The 21472-nt window shown below is 36.6% G+C and overlaps 1 protein-coding gene across 4 annotated transcripts in view; it reads left to right on the top strand.

Annotated features, from left to right (window-relative positions):
* The window catches only part of Smyd4 (SET and MYND domain containing 4), a 48921-nt gene that overhangs the window by 2849 nt on the left and 24600 nt on the right, over nt 1–21472 (top strand). For all 4 annotated transcript variants that reach the window (XM_004857148.3, XM_087191594.1, XM_021238179.2 and 1 more), the window contains exons 3-4: nt 12716–12860; nt 21211–21300. In XM_004857148.3, the coding sequence (XP_004857205.1) occupies nt 12716–12860; nt 21211–21300 (235 nt within the window). The remainder of the gene's footprint in view (nt 1–12715; nt 12861–21210; nt 21301–21472) is intronic.

The following is a 21472-nucleotide window of genomic DNA, read 5'->3' as shown; positions in this document are numbered from 1 at the left end:
ATGGGGACCTCAGGCCTGCAATCTCAAGGAGCTGGCCTCTGCCAGTAACTTGAAAGCTTGGGAACAGTCTTTCCCAGATCCTCCTCATTTGCAGTCACTTTGACTTTGGCCTCATGAGACCCTAAATCAAGCCCACTTGGACTTGTGACCTATGGAACTGTGAAGATTGTAAGTGGGTGTTGTTTTAAACTCTTAAATTTCTAGTAATTTGTCGACCAATAATAGAAAACTAAATGATAAGAGAGAAGAGTGATTCGATCTGATTATATTGTAAAATGGTCAGCAAATGATAGCCTGCAGGGTAGACCCATGCCACTACTTGTTTTTTGTGTGGCCCACAGCTTAGAATGATTTTTACAGATAAACATTTGCAGTTGATTTGACAATAAAGTGCACTGACTTTGGACCCTAATTAAGCAAGTAATATCCATCCCTTTAAAAAGGATTTTATTTTTTTCTCATTAATATACCTGTATTACAAAAAATTGTACTAAATTATAGTTACATTTTGAATTTTGTCAAAAATTTTTTTGGAAATTTGTCTTTGTCATATAAATAGCTCTATAATAGCCCTGATTTTGCTTCTTGGCTTACAAAGACTAAATACTTACTCTTCCCTTTATAGAGGTTTGCTGACCTCTGTTTTAAACGATTACTCCAACTTGTGTTGAGGATGGAGAGCAGTGGAAGTGAAGAGGACTTTAGGGTTATTGTGTTAACTCAGGTGAGAGATGAGACAATAGTAACTTGGGCCAGGTGGTATTACTGAAGATGGAAAGAAGCAATTGGATTGTGAAGTACTGTAGATTTAATAGCATTTCTCAACAGGTGGGATGTGGGGTGTTAGCGAATGTGAGAAGTAAAAAGCAACTACTATACAGGGTTTTAAACCATAAAAACTGAAGGTGGAAGGAAGATATTGCCATCACCTGGCAGAGTTGCAGATGGGGCTGTTTTAGGAAGGAAGATTAGGGCTTCTGAGTTTCATACGTTTGGTAGACACCCAAATAGAGATGTGTAAATAAGTCTGGAGTTTAGGAGAAAAGCCTTGGTTAGAGAAACAAATTTGGGAGTTGTACATGGCATTGACAACTGTGAAAGAGGATAAGTTCACCAAGCAAGAAAGTATAGATATTTATTACATGTAATGCCATTAATATTTTCCCTTCAACTTATCTCATTTTAAAAATGCTAATCAGGGGCCAGGGATTTAGCTCAGTGGTTTCGCCGCCTGCTGTGCAAGCGCAAGGACCAGAGTTCGATCCCCAATACCCCCCCCAAAAAAAATGCTAATCAGGAACCAGTAAAATTAATTTCATGACCCACTGAGTCATGATCTGCAGTTTGAAAAATAATGTCTAAAGTGCTAGAGGATCTGTGGATTTCCTTTACAGAATTTCCTAACAATGACAGGAAACTGTTGATGAAACTTTAGATAATGGTAGCTTCCCCAAGATAAATTGGTATGTGAAACAGAAAAATGTGAAAATCAACAAGAATCATTTGAAGTTTTAGCACACTGACAGGTATAGAAATAAAACAAGAGCATTTGTTCTGGGTGTGGTGGCACACATCTGTAATCCGAGAATTCTGTGTGGCTGAGTCAGGAAGATCACAGGTTTTGAGCTTAGCCTGGGCAACTTAGTGAGACCCTGCCTCAAGATAAAAAATAAACATAACAAAAAAGGGCTGTTGAAATGCAAATCAAAACTACATTGAAGGGCCAAGTGTGGTGGCACATACTTATAATCCCAGCACTTGGGAGACCGAAGCAGGAGGATTTCTGTGAGTTTGAGGGCAGCCTGGGCTACATAGTGAGTTCAAGGCCAGTCTGAACTACACAGCAGAAACCCTGTCTCAAAAAACCAAAAAACAAACAAATAAACTACATTGAGATTCCTTCTCACCCCAGTCAAAATGACTCTCAACAAGAATTAAAAAAAAAAATTGCTGGCAAGGATAGGAGGGTGCTTTCTACACTGCTGGTGGGAAAGTAAATTAGTACAGCCACTATGGAAATCAGTATGAAGGCTTCTTAAAAAACTAAAAATAGAAAAGAAACTCTGAAAATAGAGCTACCATTTGATCTAGCTATAACACTTCTTAGTATATTTAAAGTCAGCATACTATAAGGATACCTGCATACTCATGTCTATTGCAGACAATTCACGATAGCCAAGATATGTAACCAACCCAGATGCCCATCAACAGATGTATGGGTAAAGAAAATGTGGTATATACACTGTTATGGCTTGTGTCTTGATGTCTCTCCAAAGCCTTATGTGGCACTTTCATGATGGAAGATATTAGCTAGCTTCATTGTGTGTTCTATATGGAGTGTCAAAATACAGTTAAAAATTATTAAATGTAGGGGCCAGGGATTTAGCTTAGTGGTTCCGCCACCTGCCTCACAAGCGTGAGGTCCCGAGTTTGATCCCCAATACCAAAAAAAAAAAAAAATTATTAGATGTGTAAAGGTACATTAAAATGACTAGTAATCGCTGGGCATGGTGGTGCATGCCTATAATCCCAGCACTTGGGAGGCTGAGGCAGGAGGATCGCTGCAAATTTGAGGCCAGACTGAGCTACATAGTGAGTTCAAGGTCAGCCTGAACTACATAGTAAGACCCTGTCTCAAAAAATAAAAAAGAAATAAAATGACCAGTAATCCAGAGAAAAATAAACATTGGAAATGGACTAACTGATGTCCACATATAGAGGTTAATAGACAAGGATTTTTAAATAACTACAATTAGGATATTTGTTTTGATTTTGGTTTTGGCACTGGAGATTAAACTCAGAACCTTGTGCTTGTGAGGCAGGCAGCAGCACCACTGAGCTAAATCCCTGGCCTGATATTTAATAAAATAGGGGAAAAAAAATATTGTCAGAGTAGATGAAAAGCTGAGCATGGTGGCAAACACCTGTAATCCCACCACTCTGGGAGGCTGAGGCAGGAGGATCACAAGTTCAAGCCCACCCTGGGCAACTTAGTGAGATCCTGTCTCAAAATGAAAACAAAAAAATAGAAATTAGACTGGGATGTAGCTTAGTGCAAAGCCCTGAATTCAATCCCTGGTACTGAAAAAAGTAGATGAAAAGATGGATTTCAATGAATTGAAATCTATAAAAAATAATTGAGAACCAGGTGTAGTGTCACCTGCTCATACTCCTAACTACTGAAGAGGCTAATAAGGCAGGAAGATTGCTTGAGCCCAAGAGTTTGAGGTCAACCTGGGCAACATACCAAGATTCCATCTCAAAACAAAACAAAAGATCAGATGTACTTTCTAGAACTGAAAAATACTTCTAACAAATTAAGTACTCAAGTCTTAAGACTGATAGCAAATTGAACATAATGGAATATAGGATTGGTAATTTGCCTTACAGATCAATCAAGGCAAAATAAAATGAAACCCAGAGGAGACAAATGCAAAAACTTACACAATACATGAGAGATATGTGGAACACAAATAGTTTTAACATGATTATAGTCTTAAGAGGGAAGACAGAACAGGGCAAAAACAGTATTTCAAAAATATGACCATACATTTTCTAAAATGTTTGAAAGATGTGAATTTGTAGGGCCAGGGATTTAGCTCAGTGGTTCCAGCACTGTCTCCCAAGCTCAACGTCCCAAGTTCGATCCTCGGTACCAAAAAAAAAAAAAAAAAAAAAAAAAGATATAAATTTGTAGGTTCCAGAAGCTCAGCAAACCCTAAGCTGTGTAGATAAAGTCACACCTAGGGAAATCAGATTCAACTTCGAAAAGCTAGAAGAAGAAAATCTTAAAAATAACCAAGAAAATAAAACATGGAGAAAAAGAGGCATAAGCCAAGGAATGCAGGCAGCCTCTAGAAACTGGAAAAAGTAAGATAAAAGAAAGGTTCTCCTCTAGAGCCTCCAGATGACAGTGCATCCCTGCCAAGTCTGATACTCACCACTGAGGCTCAGGTCAGACTTCTGCCCTTCAGAACTGTAAGGCAATGAATTTTTGTTCTTTAAAGATACTAAATTTATGGCAGTTTCTTACATTGGCAAGAAGAAACTGATACACTCTCTTCTTTAATCCAAGTTACTGTATTTGTAAGGTTACTTATTTTAACTCTAAATATAGAGTAAAACATGGGTTTCTGTCATACCCTTCCCACTCTTTCATAGGGGTATCTAGTTACTAAAGCTTTCTAGTTCTTTTTATGTACAGCATTCTCATACCTTTGTATATAAAAATGCATCTCTTTTTTTCTTTATTGTCTGTAATGTATGCATTATTCTGTAAGGTTTTTCAACATCACTTTAATCTTAACCTGGTAATATTACTGGTACTGTATAATTACATCACAGTTTAGTTATCCTTTCCCCTACTGTGGGCAAGTATTTCGTTTTGTTTTACTTTTATAAACAGTGCTTCAGTAAACAATTGCCATGTGTGTTTTTGAGCAAATCGTTAAGAAATTTAGATCCTAAATAAGGAATTTCTGTGTCAGTGGTTATAAGCATTTTAAATTAGATATTACCAAATTGCCTTCCAGAAAGACTTTACCAGTTTACCATGAACAGTGTATAAAACTCACTTTCCTATATCTTCACCAACATTATAAAGTAGGAGTCTTTAATTTTCCCAAATTTGGGGCCAGGGATTTAGCTCATTGGTTCCATCACCTGCCTCAAAAGAGCAAGGTCCAGAATTCGATCCCCAGTACCAAAAATTTTTCCCAAATATAAGGGCAAAATACTTCAGTTAAATTGCAGTATTCTGATTACTAATGAAGTAGTATTCTTTTTCTGCTACTACAACCCATTTGTATTTCTTTTGTGAATTTGTTATGTGCTTTTCCCATTTTTCTAGTAAATCATCTTTTTCTTATTCATGTATAGGACATCTTCATAAGTCTAGCTATATAATTCCTTGACATATATATTACTGCTTTTTTCTTAGTCTGTTGTTTTTAGTCTTTTTTAAACTGTAATTATGGTGTCTTTAACTTTACAGTCAGCCTTCTATATTCATAGATTCTGTATCTCTGAATTCACCTGACCTTGGATGGAAAATATTAAGGACAAAAACAATCCCAGAAAGTCCCCAAAAAGTTAAAGTTAAATTACCCTGAGTCCACATGAATGACACAATGTGTAGGCAGACCCTGCCTCCTGGCTTTCACAGACCCTCAGTCCCTCTCCAGCACTCAATGTGTGAGTATTGTTTGCTTCATCTCTGGTGTCTCATTTGTGTTCTGTGTAGTTAGCCTATGAGATATTGAACATAAATAGACTTTCTTTCCTTGTCATTATTCCCAAAATAATACAGTTTAAAAAACTGTATAGCATTTTTGTTGAACTAGTTATCATAAGTAGTCCAGAGATGATTTAGTATAAGGGAGAATGTGCACAGGTTATCTGCAAATACCAATTATGCCATTTTATATAAGGTTCTCAAGGATCTTTGGTATCTGTAGGGGCCCTGGAACCAATCCTATTCAGGTAGCAAGGGAAAACAGTATATAAATTGTGCATATGTGTTTTCACTTTTGTACAGCCATATCTGTCATTTCTTTTATAGCTTCTGGATTATGTGTGGTGCGTAGGATGATCTACTCTACACTAAGACTCTAAAACTATGGAATGTGAGCCGGGTGTGGTAACACATGCCTATAATCCTAGCAGGCTGGGAGGCTGAGGCAGGAGGATCACAAATTTGAGCCCAGCCTAGGCAATTCAGCAATTTAGCCTGACCCTTTCTCAAAATAAAACAAGGCCTAGTGATGTAGCGTAGTGCAAAGGGCCTTGGCTCGATCTCCCATACAAAAAAGAAAAGGAGAAAACCAAAACTACTGAGTTTTCTTTAAACTTTTTTGTAGTTTTATGCTTTACTTTTAACTCTAATCCATCTTCAGTCCTTCAGTTTTGTTAAGGTATAACTAACAAATAAAACTCACATATATTTAAGGTGTACAATATGATATTATGATACACAAATATATCTACAATTAATGTTGTTTGATGTGAGGAAGTATTCTAACTTTTTTCCAGATAGACAATTTTTCCATAGTACTTAGTCCTGGCCCATCCTTTTCCCAGAGCTTCAAAATGCCATATTTATTGAAAATAAAATTCCTACTTCCCATAAATTTGTTTCTAGACTTTTGGTTTTTGTGGAGTTTTTTTGAGGAGTGGTCTTTTTGTTTGTTTGGTTTGTTGTTTGCTTGCTTGGTTGTTTTTGAAACAGAGTCTTACTATGTAGTTCAGATTGGCCTTGAACTCACTGTATAGCCCATACTGGCTTTGAACTCACAGCCATCCTCCTGCTTCAGCCTCCTAAATGCTGAGATTACAGGCATGCACCGTCATACCCAGCTATTTTTAGACTAATATATCTGTGCCCAAATGAAAGGGTTTTAATTACCATGACTTTATCATATCATTTCAGAACTCTTTCAGTTTCAAGTAACAGAAACCCAGCTCAAATTATAAAATTTATAGCTGTGAAAGTAGGATGTCCAAAAGCAAATCTATTTTCAGGTATCCAGAGGCTCAGAGATGTCATCACACTCCATATATCTTCTCTCTGCAGACTCTGCACCTGGTGGATACTTAACCATTCACAGCCCTGGACACACCTTGATAGCTTAACCCAAGGGAAAGAGGGCATCTTTCCAGAGAATTTCTGTGAAAAGTTCTGCATTGAACGCAGATGAACCTGATTTTGATTATGTGCAATCACATCCACATCCCTTGAGCCAAAGGTGTGGGCTCCTCTGTATCACATGCCCAACCCTGCTGTGAGGTTGAAGTCAGCCCTACTTCAACCCAAGGAAGGTTTCCCCTCCAAGATTTACCAGCAGATGAGGAAAGGAATCTCAAAAGCAGGGAATTCGCTCATACAAATGGTGTTTTACTATTTGTTAAGCCAAGTTTCCCCACATACATACACAGTCTTTGTGCTTGTTCAAGAATATTTTGCCTGTATTGTATACATTTCCCCCCATGTGAACTTTAGAGTAGGCTTGTCAAGTTCCATAAAAAATGTTGAGTTTTTGATTGGGCATGTGTTGAATTTATAGATTCATTTAGGGAGACCTGACATCTTTACAATATTAAATTTCTTTATCCAAGTAATGGGTTGTCTTGCCATTTATTTAAGCCTTCATTTATGTCCTTAAGTAAAGTTTTATAGTTTTCTTTATGTACACTTCTTGTTAGATTTATTCTTACTTGTAAGGTTTTTTGTTGTTATTGTGTATAAGCCTTTTTTCTCCTCAGTTACATTGTACTTTCACATTATGCCATTGTTGTTGTGCCAATCCACTTGGAATTTTTAGGTTAAATAACTACATCTGCAAATAGTATGCCTTTTTTCCAATATTTTTTTTTGGTACCAGGGATTGAACTCAGGTCCTTGTGCTTGGGAGGCAGGCAGCAGAACCACTGAGCTAAATCCCCGGCCCTCTTTTTTGCAATATGTATGCCTTTATTTTACTTTTTAATTTTCATAGCATTAGTTAGATCTCGAATACAATGTTGAATAGTAAAAGCCATTTAGGACATTTACCATAGATTTATGGTGTATACCCTGTTTGAGTTTCAGGAAGTTTCCCAAATTAAATTCTACAGTTGCATCATAAATAGGTATTAAATTTTTATTTATTTATTTATTTGGTACCAGGGATCCAACTCAGGACCTTGACCTTGCAAGGTACTCCCAGTGCCACTGAGCTAAACCCCTGGCCCATAAATAGGTATTAAATTTTATGAAGTACTTTGTGGATATGTTTTGAGATATTATTCATATTACTCAATGATCATTTTCTTTTTCTCCTTTAGTCTATTAATGTAGGAGTTACACCAGTAGATTTACTATACTCGAATTGCTTGGGCTCTAAACTGTTTATAGTTGTAGTCTAACAGTGTTTTGTTTTTTTCAGGAGTAGGGATTGAACCCAGGATCTTCCCACTAAGCTACATCCCCAGCCCTTTTAAAAAAATTTATTTTGGGCTGAGGATTTAGCTCAGTGGTGCTGCGCCTGCCTGGCAAGTGCAAGGTCCTGAGTTCAATTCCCAGTACAAAAAAAAATTTATTTTAAAGCAGAGTTCATCTAAATTGCTCAGGCCAGGTTTGAACTTGCAGTCCTCCTGTCTCAGCTTCCCAGAGTGCTGGGATTACAAGTATGTACCACCATGCCCAACTAATCTAACATTCTTTTAACATGCTGCTAGATTCAATTTCCTAATATTACTTTCAGGATTTTTCTATCTGTATTTGTAATTTTAGCCCACATGTTATTTGTGCTATTTGTCAACTCTTGGTATCAGGGTTGTGGCAGCCTCAGAATGAATTGGAGAACTTCCTATCTCTTTCTGTGTTCTGAAGTAGTTAATGTAGGGATTATGTAGTACTTATAGTATAGTAGAAAAAACCCTGTGAATCTCTGTACATCTGGTGGCTTATTAATTGGAAATACTCCCCCCCCTTTTTTTTAATACTCCCCTTTTAAATTTTTTATCATAATATGCATATGTGTTTAAGAAATTAGTATTTCAAAGGTTATAAAACTAGATAACCACTCTTTCCCCATTCCTAGTTCCTGTTCCCAGACAACTATTTTAACTGTTTCTTGTGACATTTAGTTTTAGATGTAAATTTAGCTCTTTCGTCCCCAATTCACATTGCATATACTTTGTTTTCCCCTCATCCTAACTATAATTTATAACATAATCAATAAACTACTGTGTTAATTAAACCAACATTCGATGCATACATTCTTAATGCTTTTGTAAATATTACTCACATGAACCAAGAGGTATGCTTTGAATTACGTTTCCTTTCTTGTACAACTTTTGTTTTCCCTGAAGTTAATAATTACTTCCATTTTTGTTTGCTCTGTGTGTCTCACTAATTCAGCCCCAAACTTCTCTATTTAAAAACAAGTCATCTTAAAGAGCTATTTGTAAAATGACCCAATCATGATCTAAAGTTACCAAAGGAGATTTAAACTTCTAATCTCCATATGCATCCCTATTAAAGAAAAGTATAAATTGGGCCTTTAAAATTAGACATACACTTCTTTCTTGCCTTTCACCAATATTTGAAAACCTTTTATTGAGAGGCCCTTCCCACCCCTGCAGCTGATGATCTGGAGTATCTAGTATCACGGCCTTTCTCATCCTTACATTTGTTTTGGTTTTATACTCAACCAGAATCCTTTGTTGTGCCAGAAAGCAAGGAAATGCTCAGAGACTGAAGGATTTATGTAAAAAGAACACGGGAACCAGCCTAAAGAAGTTCTCATTGGCCAAAGTTAGGACAATTTGAAAATGAAAAAGTATGATGATGGTAATGGTTTATAAATTGAATCTTTTAAGTCCATAGTGATACTGAAGATAAATATAAAAATAAGTAAAAGAAGGAAAAGAGAAAAAAATTCTCTTTACAGAAGAATGTCAGTTAATAAATTTACAAGTAACAGAATTAGAAAACAACCATTTTGTAATCCCCCAGTGTAGTGTGTGCTTCTGGCAATAATCATGAGGGGATGGTCAGGCTATTAGAGGAGAGATCCCTTGGGCTGGGCATGGTGGCACACTCCTATAACCTTAGCACTTGGGACTCCAAGGCAGGACGATCACAAGTTCAAGTCTTGCCTGGCCTATTTAGCAAGACCTTGACTCAAAATAAAAATAAACACTCAGGAGGCTGAGTCAGGAGGATCACTGAGAGTTCAAGGCCAGCCTGGACTGCACAGTGAGACCTTGTCTCAAACCCAAAAAAATAAAAACTAAAAGTAAACAGAGCTGGGGATGTAGAACTCCTACAACTCAACATAAGAAAACCCAATTAAAAAATAGCCAAAGATTTTGAATCAACATTTCTCTACAGCAAAAGATACACAGATGACCAATAAGCACTTGAAAAGATGCTGAATGTCTTTAACTCTTAGGGAAATGCAAATCAAAACCACAGAAAAATACAACTTCACGGTTTGGGATGGCTTTACAGTTTAGATTTTTTTTTTTAAAGAGTAGCCAAAGATTAAAAAAAAAAAAAAAAAAAAAGTAGCCGAAGATGTAGAGAAATTGTAATTGTTGTGCATTGCTAGTAGAAATATAAAATGATGTAGCCACTGTGGAAAATAGTATAGCAGTTGCTCAAAAATTAATTATAAAATTACTGTGTGATTCAATATTCGTATTTCTATGTTTAAACCCCCCAAAATTGAAAGTGAGTCTTGAGACAATATGTGCACACCTGTAATCATAACAGCATTATTCACAATAGCTAAAAGGGCAAACAACCCAAATGTTCATTAATGGATGAGTGGATAAACAAATTGTGGTATGTACATAGTACAGAATATTATTCAGCCATAAAAAGTAGTGAAGTTCTGCAACATATTGCAACATGGATGAATCTAAAAAACTTTTCGCTAAGTGACATAAGCCAGACACAAAATGACAGTAGTAGATGATTCCACTTATATGAAGAACCTAAGAGGCAGAGAGCAGAAAAAATTCACCAGAGACTGGGAAAAAAGGATGAAGGATTAATATTTAATGAGGAGAAGGTTTCAGTTTGGCATGATGCAAAAGTTCTAGAAATGGATAGTGGTGGCAGTTGCACATTATAGTAAATTAACTTAATGCCACTAAACGGTACACATAATTGTTAAAATGATAAATTGTATGTCGTGTATATTTTATTACAATAAAAAACTAGAAGTACTCTAGGAGGATTAGGAGTATCTCAAGTTCAAGCCCAACCTGGGCAATTTAGCAATTTAGCAAGTCCCAGCCCCAAAATTTAAGAAAAGGCCTGGGGTTATCGTTCATGGCAAAGGCCCTGGGTCCAATTCCCAGTATTGCAAGACAAAACAAAAATCTGAGACTATTCCATCTCCCAAAGTCACATGTTTATCAAACATTCCAGAGAAAAAATTTAAACATAAAAAAGATAGACCACCCATTTGCTTTTCAGAACTGAGTCTGAGTTAAACTTGTGACCTGAAGAAAAGAATGAATTATTGCAATTTAGACCTTAATTATACTGAAGAATAATTAACGAACATTGAGTTTATCATGTTAAGAGTAAAGAATATCTTGTTATGCGAGAATTTCAGCATTCCTTATTGCTTACCACAGCCTTTTTGTTTGAAGTAGGATTTTCAAGTTTAACCTAACTTAAAAATAAAAAATAGATTCTGTAGTATGCCAGATATGCATAGAGTATTGTCTTCATATGTTCAAGACTGGAGTAAATTTAGAATAGGAAAGCATACCTTTTGAATTAAATAAAATCTTTTTTGGGAGGGTATCGGGGATCGAACTTGGGTCCTTGTGCATGCGAGGCAGGCAGCAGAACCACTGAGCTAAATCCCCAGCCCCAGAATTAAATAAAATCTTTAATAATTTTTCTTTTTATGTTGTGAATTTGTTCTATGTTGTAGTTAAATATGAAGTCTTTTTTTTTTTGGTACCGGGAATCGAACTCGGATCCTTGTGCTTGCGAGGCAGGCGGCAGAACCACTGAGCTAAATCCCCGGCCCTTGAAGTCATATTTGATATTAACTTTGTTTTTAACTTGAAAATCCAGCATGTACATACACAGAAGCGTCATGCCAACTGATAATGTAAAAGGTATTTCTTATTGTTGGTCTTTATTATAAAGACAAAAATTTGAAAACACACATAAACATTCTGCAGTTTTGATTGTGATTTCTTCTTTGACCCAAGGGTTGCTGAAGAGAACTTTCAGTTTTTCATGTCATTTTTGTTTCTACTTTTGTTATGCATGTTTTACTTTATGGCATTGTAGCTAAAGAGTGTAGTATAGATTATTCTATACTATTTTTCCTTATTGAGAAAAAAGATATATTCTCTATTGTCAGGGTATGTATATGTATGTTCATATATTTATATATTAGATCAACTTTATTATTACATAGACTATTTGTATACTTATATTTTAAGATGTCAGTTTTAAATAATTTCATTTACTTTAGTTTTAAATAATTTCACTTGTAAAAATAGTCCAAATTAATTGCTATTATGATACCCTTCTTTGGTGTTTATTTATTTATTTAGTGTTTATTTATTTATTTATTTGGTACCGGGGATCGAACTCGGATCCTTGCTCTTGCGAGGCAGGTAACGGAACCACTGACCTAAATCCCCAGCCCAAGACACCCTTGTTTAGAGTCTCCAAATGTTAACATTCACTGCATTTACTGTATGATTCATTTCTCCCCTCCCCCTTCCCTTCTTCCTTCCCTTCTTCCTCCTCCTCCTCTTCTCTCTTTCTTTCTGTCTCTCTCCCCCTCTCCCCTACTCCTCCCTGCATTCACTCAAGTATTTTCACCACAGTTTAAGTGGAGAAATAGCAAAGAATGTTTCCTTGATGTGAACAGTCCATGTATTATATCATTCTCTACATCCTAGCTTCTTTATGATGTATGACCCGAGGGATGGGTCACTGACCAGTAAGTATGAGGTAAAGAATAAAACATTGGCACTCTTTTATTCTGAATAGAAATTCTAGTCCATATGTCTCCAAGCCCTGGAAAAGATGCTTTCTTCCAGTCATGTTACATAATATATATAGCCTTGTGTGCTCCATATGTCTCGGGCATACATCCTGTTTCAAGTGCAGTGAGTTGGAGCTTTCCTTAAAATAATAAAGTTCTGCTTTTTATATATATTGTTGTTTCCTTCTTTCTTCACAAAGATCTGAGGATGAGAGGTTTTTAAAAAGACTTTCTCAAGGTTACTTGGTGGGAAAGGATCCCAACGCTCCCCGTTTCTACAGAGAAGAAGGAAACAAAAACTTCCAGGAGAAGAATTACACTGGGGCCGCAGTGCTGTACTCTAAGGTAAAATGCTCCCAGCCCAGCATTTCAACATATTTCTGCAGAAGATAGCGCCATATTGCTAAATTTCATAGCCGGTGTTATTTTTGTTTATTTTCTGTGGATTGGTTTTCAAAAAGTAAATTGGCAGAATTGGTTATATTCCAAAACAAAGGTTACTTTATATGTCCTGAATTTCATCAAAAAACTTCTAGTCCCTTATTCCTTCAGACACCTCAGAGCAGTAGGCTTATTGGCCTCTTCTCCTGGCTTGCTGCATCTGTCAGCTCTCATTGAATGATATGCCTTTTTTGTCTGATGGATGAGGCTGTTAGCTTGATAGCCCTGATTTAGAGGACAGTGAGGTTTTAGCTAGCCATAGGGTTAGCTTAAAACCAGAATGACAAGATAGAAAAGAAAACGGGCTGATTTGCCACAGCCTAGCTGAACTCGATTTTGAAGGTTGTCAGGGAACATATTAATATTAGTGGCAATCAACAAATAGTTTTAATTATACTAACCATCAATGAGCTAGATTTTGAGGAGGAATCATGGCTTTTAATGGTCTAGGACTATTATTGGCCTGCTTCCATGGTAGCAACTAGAGCAAGATCCCCTGAGAGATTTCTCTAGAGATCTATATGTACTTAAAGCAAGAATGTATCCCTTGCCTCAGGTTTATGATCTTCCACAGTACATTGAAAGAATGAGAGGAAGGGGTTGACTGTGTAGCTCAGTAGTAGAGAGCTTGCCTAGCATGCATGAGGCCCTCATTTGAATCCCCAGCACAACCAAAAAATTAATTAACAAATTAATTAAAGTGTAAATTTGAAGGGTATACCTCTGTTCTGAATCTTTATCAGGGCTATGCTCAAAGTTTGAATTTTCCAAAAACTATCAAACCTAGAATAGCTTCTACCATTGATAAAAGGCCTGCTTTGTAGTATTATAACAAAGCATTTAGCTAAATAATGTAAGCTTTAATGATTGTTGAAGGATTAAAATCCATTAGATGTGATGATCCAATGATAAATGGCTTAATAGTTCTTTTTTACAGCTAATCTCTTCAGTTTTATGTATGTGTATCATTAGTGTGATCACATGAAAAGTTGTTCAAGGAAAACAGGTAAAAAGTGAAGTCAGACAAAAAAATTAAGGCTTGCTGTGGATATGGAGGGAGCTGAGCTTCCTACTTCTTGAAGCTAGTACTTTGGTGATTATGGCACTTTGCAATTTTCTCAAAAGCTGCTATTTTTCTTTTTTAAAGTAATATTTGTTGTTTTCATCTATAAATGTAATACATGTTACTTTGGAAAATATAGGGAAGTTTAAGGAATAAAAAAAATCCCATAACCAGTTATGGGCACTGCTAACATTTTTGCTTATATCCAACCAGCCAGACTATTTTCTATGAAAATGTTTTTCTTTTACAAAATTGGGATAATGCTGCATTTAATGTTTTCTAACCTGCTTTTTCCCCCTCAACAATTTATTGTGCCCATTTTCTCATGTTATTAAATTTTTCACTAGAACATGATTTTTTTACAACTAGCTTAGTGTTCCATTACAGAGAAGAAATGTACTTAATTTAACATCTAATGTTGGCATATGTTTGGTATCATAATTCTACAATGAGCATCTTTCTATGTAAGAATTTCTATACAACTGATTGTTTCCTTAGGATTTCCTTAGGAATTAATTGAAAGGTAATTGCTGGATCAGAGGGAACATATTTTTTAAACCCTTTGCTTTTTGGTGTTGAATTGTTCTCCGTAAAAGCACTAGTTAACATCCATTCTGACAGAGTATAGGAATGTTCATTTCTCCATAGCTTAAGTAATCCTAGTGATTATAGTTTTATTACCATTCTGTTTATTTTGGAATAGAAAATATGTTCACATACTTAGATTTCAGAAGTTGTCTATTCTACTTCTGTCCCTAGTCACCTCATCTACACAAGCTAGGACTCTTAAAAATATTGTATTTCAGGCATATATAAATGTAACCGGGTACAGTGGCATGCACTTGTAGTCCAGCACTCCAGGAGTCTGAAGCAGGAGAATCACTTGAGCCTAGAAGTTTGAGACCAGCCTGAGCATGACCTCATTTTTTTTCTTTCCTTGGTACTGCCCATAGAACTCGGGACCTTGCACTTTTTTTTTGGTACCCCGGATTGAACTCGGGTCCTTAGCTTGCGAAGCAGGCAGCGGAACCACTGAGCTAAATCCCTGGCCCAAGACCTCATTTCTTTAAAAATATTAAAGAATAAAGAAATGGGTCTGGTGTGTGGCTCAGTGTTAGAGCATGTGACTAACATGTACAAGGTTCTGAGTTTCATCCCTAGAACCACAAATAAATAATCTTCCACTCCTGTACCTACACTTTCATTTTACATAAATGGTAACATTCTATATGTACTGTTCACCTTATTTTTGTCATTTACTATGTTTGAGGGCTAAGAACATAGCTCAGTAGTAGAATGCTTGCCTAGCAGTTTTCAAGAATCTGGGTTCAACACCTAGCACTGCAAATAACCATAATAATAATAGGGCTGGGGATTTAGGCCAGTGGTGCCACCACCTGCCTCACAAGCTCAAGGTCCTGAGTTCAATCTCCAACACCAAAAAAAAAAAATTACAGACAAACAATAATAATAGTTTGAAGATCATTCCACATCAGTATGTAAAGAGCTTCCTCATTCTAGCCAGGCATGGTGGCATATGTTCGTAATCCTAGCACTTTGGGAGATTGAGACAGGAGGATCACAGGCTTGAGCCCAGCACGGGCAATTTAGTGACTTAGCAAGATCCTGTCTTAAAATAAAAAAATTTTAAAAGAAATATGGAGGTAGGTCACTGTGAGGCCTTGGATTCAATCCCTAGTACTGCCAAAAAAAAATTTCTATGGTAAGAAACTTCATGTATATCATTTTACACATATATTTATCGGATAAATTCCTAGAAGAGGAATTGCTGGATCAATGGAGATTTTATCTATCTATCTATATATATATAATCTAAAACTTTGATTTAAAGTGCTCAGTTGCCCTTCATAATCATCAGACTAATTTACAGTCCAACTAGCAACATAATAAGAATGTCTTCTGGGCCGGGGATTTAGTTCAGTGGTTCCACCGCCTGCTTCGCAAGCTAAGGACCCGAGTTCGATCCCTGGTACCAAAAAAACCCACCAAAAAACAAAAAGAAGAATGTTTTCTGCCCCTTCCTTTGCCAACTGAATGTGCTATCAATTTTTTTTTTTTTGCCAAATTGATAGGTGAAAAATGGTATCTCGGTACAGTTTTAATTTGGATAGTTGATGATGAAAGAAGTTGAGCATTTTCTCAGATGTTTAAGTGCCATTTGTATTTCTCATAAGAACTATCCATTCATTTGCATATTTTTCTATTGAAGTATTCGTTGTCATCTTATTGATCTGTAGAAACTCTTGATAAAGAAATTAGCTCTTTGCCTGTAATATGAGTTGCTTGTATTTTTTCCAGTCTAGTGTTTCCATTTTGATATTGCCTTTATTGGTTTTTGCTGTGAAATTTTTTATTTTTATGTGGTCAAATGTATTAACCTTTGTATGACTTTTGGGGTTTGTGTTATAATTAGTGATTCCTCTAACATTACTTTAGACTATTCCTATATTCTCCTCCAATGTTGTTATAGTTTCATCTTTTACATTAAAAGTTTGAGCCATTTGAAGGGAAGGAGATGTAACTTAGTGGTGGACCCCTTAGCGTGTGTGAGGCCCTTGGGTTCAAATGCTAGCACCCCTCCTGGCCCAGAAAATGTTCGAACCATTCAGAATTACCCAGTGAAAGGTTTATCATATGTTAAGCGAACTTGTTTTTTCCTCAGAAGTTGTCCACTTGCCCCAATAACTTCGATGAATAATTCTCATCTTTTCTTGCCAGTTTGATGGGAGAAAAAAGTATTCCTTTTTTTGCTTTCATTTGCATATATTTGGCTATCCATATATGAATTGCTTTCCATATGTTAATTATTTGTGTTTCTTCTTCAATAAATTTCTATTTGTGACATCCACCCTTTTTTTTTTAATTTTCTTTTTCAGTTTTGTTGTGATCTGATTTTTTTTTTTTTTTTTTTTTTTTGCTGAGCTAAATCCCTGACCCAATTTTTACCTGATTTCTTAATGATAGCTACTCTTTCTGGAGTAAGATGGAATCTCATTGTTTTAACTTGTATGTCTCTAAATGGCCAGAGATGTTGAACATGTCTTCTTGTATTTATTGGCCATTTGTATTGCTTCTGAGAAGCATTTGTTCATATCAGTTGTGCGTTTTTGATTGGGTCATATTTTGGGGGATCTATTTTTTTAAGTTCTTTATCATATTCTAGATATTACTCTTCTGTCTGGAGAATAGCTGCAAAAAACTTTCCCATTCTGTAGATTGTCTCTTCACTTTGTTGATTTGTTTCCTTTGCTGTGCAGAAGCTTTGTGTGTGTGTGTGTGTGTGTGTTATGTTTTGTTTTTGTATTTTTATTTTTTTTCTAAAGCTTTTTAATTTGATATGATCCCATTTGTTGATTTGTGGTGTTATTTCCTGTGCAATTGGTGCTATGTTCAGAATGTCCTTGTCTATGCCTGTCTTCAAGAGTTTTACCTATTTTATCTTCCAGTAGGTTGTTTCTGGTTTTCTTCTTTGTTTTGTTTTGAGACAGGGTCTGCTATGTAGTTTGCCTTGAACTCACTATGTAGCCCAGGCCTCTACATAGCCTCTGGGCTCTGCCTCTCTGTATTGAGATTATAGGCATGCACTACCACACCCAGATATTTTGTTTTGTTTTGTTATTTATTTATTTATTGTTTGGGGTTTTTGAGACAGGGTCTCACTATGTAGTTCAGGCTGGCCTTGAACTTTCAGCAATCCTCCTGCCTCAGTCTACCAAAGTACTGGAATTACAGTATGTGCCACCTGGCCCGGCTGTTCTAATATTTAGGTCTTTGGTCCATTTTGATTTTAGTTCAGTACATGGTAAGAGAGATGGGTCTAGATTCAATCCTTTGCATGTGGATAGCCAGTTTTCTCAGCACCACTTGTTAAAGAGGCTATCTTTCCTCTGGTATAAGTTTTTGGTTCCTTTGTCAAAAATAAGGTAGCTAATATGCTTGGAGTTGTTTTTGCATCCTCTATTCTGTTCCACTGATCTACATGTCTGGTTGGTTTTATTTTGTTTTGTTTTGTTTTTTCCCAATACCAGGCTGTTTTTATCACTGTAGCTTTGTCGTATAACTTTCAGTCCAGTATTGTGATACTTCCTGTCTTGCTCTTGTTGCCCAGGATTGCTTTTGCTATTCTAGGTCTCTTCTCATTCCATATAAATTTTAGGATTGCTTCCTGTAGTTCTGTGAGGAATAGTATTGGTATTTTGATCAGGATTGTGTTAAATCTGTACATCAATTTTGGAAGTAAGGCTATTTTGACTATATTGGTTTTGCCTATTCAGGAACAGGAGATATCTTTCCATTTTCTGATGTCTTCTTTAATCTCCTTTTTCAGAGTACTGTAGTTTTCATTGCAGAGGTTTTTCATTTCCTTGGTTAGGTTAATTCCTAAGTGTTTAATTTTTCTTGATCCTATTGTGTAAGGTATCGTTTCCCTAATTTTTCTTTGGTGAGTTTATTATTGATATACAGAAACACTATTGATTTTTGTGTGTTGACTTTGTGTCCTCCTTCACTACTGAATTTGGTTATTAATTCTAGCAGTCTTTTGGTGGAATTTTTTGGTTTTGTTTGTTTGTGTGAGACAAGATCTCTTGCTATGCAGTTTAAGCTGGCCTTGCACTCACTATATAGCCCAGCCTGGCCTCAAACTCTCAGTGATCCTCCTGTCTCAGCCTCCTGAGTGCTGGGGATCTTTTATGTGGAGGATCATGTTATCTGCAAATAATGACAATTTGACTTCTTCTTTTCCTGTACATATCCCTTTTATTTCTTTCTCTTGTCTAATTGCTCTGGCTAATGTTTCAAGAACTAGTGAACAGTAGTGATGATAATGGATATCCTTGTCTTGTTCTTAATTTTAGAGGGAAAGCTTTCAGCTTCTCCTCATTTAATATGATGTTGGCCATTGTTTTGTCATAAATGGCTTTTATCAAGTTGAGATAAAGTCTTTCTATACCTATTTTTTTCAGGACCTTTTTTTTTGGTACCAAGGATCGAACTCAGGTCCTTGCACTTGCGCAGCAGGCGGCGAAACCACTGAGCTAAATCCCTGGCCCTTTTTCAGCACTTTTATCATGAACAGATGTAGGATTTTGTCCAAGGCTATTTCCGTGTCAATTGAGATGATCATATGATTTTTGTCCTTGCTTCTGTTTATGTGATGTATTATATTTATTGATATCCATATGTTGAACTGTCCCTGAATCTCTGGGATGAAGCCTACTTGGTCATGATGTATGATTTTTTTGATGACTTATTGCATCCTGTTTGCCAGTATCTTGGTGAGGATTTTTGCATCTATGTTCATTAATGAGAATGGCCTGTAGTTGTCTTTTTTTTTTTTTTGGTACCGGGAATCGAACTCCGGTCCTTGCACTTACACAGCAGGCGGTGAAACCACTGAGCTAAATCCCTGGCCCTGTAGTTGTCTTTTTTGATTGAGTCCTTTCCGGTTTGGGAATCAGGAATGCTAGCTTCCCCTAACGTTCTTGTAGAATTCAGCAGTGAATCCATCAGAACCTGGGCTTTTTTTAGCTGGTAGTTTTTTTTATTACTTCTTCAATCTCATTGTCTGATATTGAGTTACTCAGGGTTTTTTTTTTTAATTCATTAATTTATTGGTACATTTTAGGTATACAATATGACATTCATCATTGGGAATTTGTACCTTTACATGATATATCTTGGTTCTTATTTTTTTCCCCCTTCCCCTGCCCTCCCTTTAACCCTCCACCCTTCCCTATTTACAAAGACTTTGTTTCCATTTTTTCCTTTTCTCATATTTATTCCTTTCCCTTCTTTTCTTTTCCCTACCCTTCCCACTTCTCCTTCCCCTTTGGACCTTTTCTTCCTATTTCACATTATCTGTTATACATTTTGATCCTTATTTACACTTTCAGTTTCTCACACCAGAGAAACTATTCAGTATTTACACATGTGTCTTATTTATTTCACTTAAGAGTATCACCTCAGATGTGCATCCATTTAGCTATAAATGTCTCTAGTTTCTCATTCTTATGGCTGAGTAGTACTCCATTTTATTAAAAAAAAACCCACATCTTGAGTTATTCAGGTATTTTATGTTTTCTTAGTTCAGCCTTGGTAGTTCAGATGTATTTAGGAATCTATCCATTTCTTCTGAATTCTTCATTTTACAGATTCTCAAAGTAACTAATAATAATCTTCTGGATTTTGCCAGAGTCCATAGTGATTTTGCCTTTTTCATTTCTAATTGCATTGATTTGGGTCTTTTCTTTCCTTTTCCATATTGGCTAGAGGGTTGCCTATTTTGTTTCCAAGAACCAGCTCTTTGATTCATTGATTCTTTGTATTGTTTTTTTAGTCTCAATTTCATTCATTTCTGCTCTGATCTTTATAATTTCCTTCCTTCTACTAGCTTTGGATTTGAATTGCTTTTCTTTTTCTAGGACCTCATTAGGTTATGTCTTAGTTACTTTCATGTTGCTGGGACAAAATACCCAACACAAGTTTGTTTTGGGGGGTTTTTTTGGTACCAGGGATTGAACTCTGGTCCTTGCGCTTTCGAGGCAGGCACCAGAACCACTGAGCTAAATCCCCGGCCCAAAATAGTTTTTATTCATTGATATTTAAGTGTGCTTATTTTAGTCCACCATAAACTTCTTAGTTTGTTTTTTTTTTGTTTTTGTTTTTTTTTGGTACAGGGGATTGAACTCAATCCTTGTGCTTGCTAGGCAGGCACAGGCGACAGAACCACTGAGCTAAATCCCCGGCCCTACCCAACACAAATTAAAGGAGGAGAAGTTTATTCTGGCTAACAGCTTGTAGAGGATTTAGTCCATAGTTGGCTGGCTCCATTGCAGGGTGGCATGGCCTGATAGTGGGAAGCAAAGAACAATCAAAGGGAGAGTATGGGAGAGAGACCCTTCTCAGCCACGTCCCCAGATGACCCACCTCCTCTGACCAGGCTTCACCTCCAACATTATATTTAGCTATAAACTTATCAGTGGGCTAATCCACTGATGACTGTCACACCCCCACATCCAGTCACCTCCCCAAAACCCCACCTGTGAGTGCCCAAGGCTTCGGGGTGGGGGGGGGACATGTTGATATAAACCATAACAGATTGTTTATTTAAACTCACTCTGTTTTCTGGTGTCGGCATTGACAGCTATAAACTAGTTCATTGTTTTGCAGGGAGTTTCACATTCAAGGCCTAACACTGAGGACATTTCACTGTGCTATGCTAATCGTTCTGCAGCCCTCTTCCACTTGGGTCAGTACGAAGTGAGTATCAGGACACCTGGTGTCATGCCTGGGACTTCACTGGAAGACAAGGTGTCTGTCTCCTTTCTTTTTTTTTTTTTTTTTTTTGGTACTGGGGATTGAGCTCAGGTCCTTGTTCTTACGCAGCAGGCAACAAAACCACTGAGCTAAATCCCTGGCCCTCTACTCTGTC

The sequence above is a fragment of the Heterocephalus glaber genome, unplaced genomic scaffold (assembly GCF_053883595.1).
Source record: "Heterocephalus glaber isolate CG9 unplaced genomic scaffold, H.glaber_assembly_v1.0 deba00001564, whole genome shotgun sequence".
In the NCBI taxonomy this organism is placed as follows: Eukaryota; Metazoa; Chordata; class Mammalia; order Rodentia; family Bathyergidae; genus Heterocephalus; species Heterocephalus glaber.
This window is presented reverse-complemented; position numbering and strand designations above follow the sequence as displayed.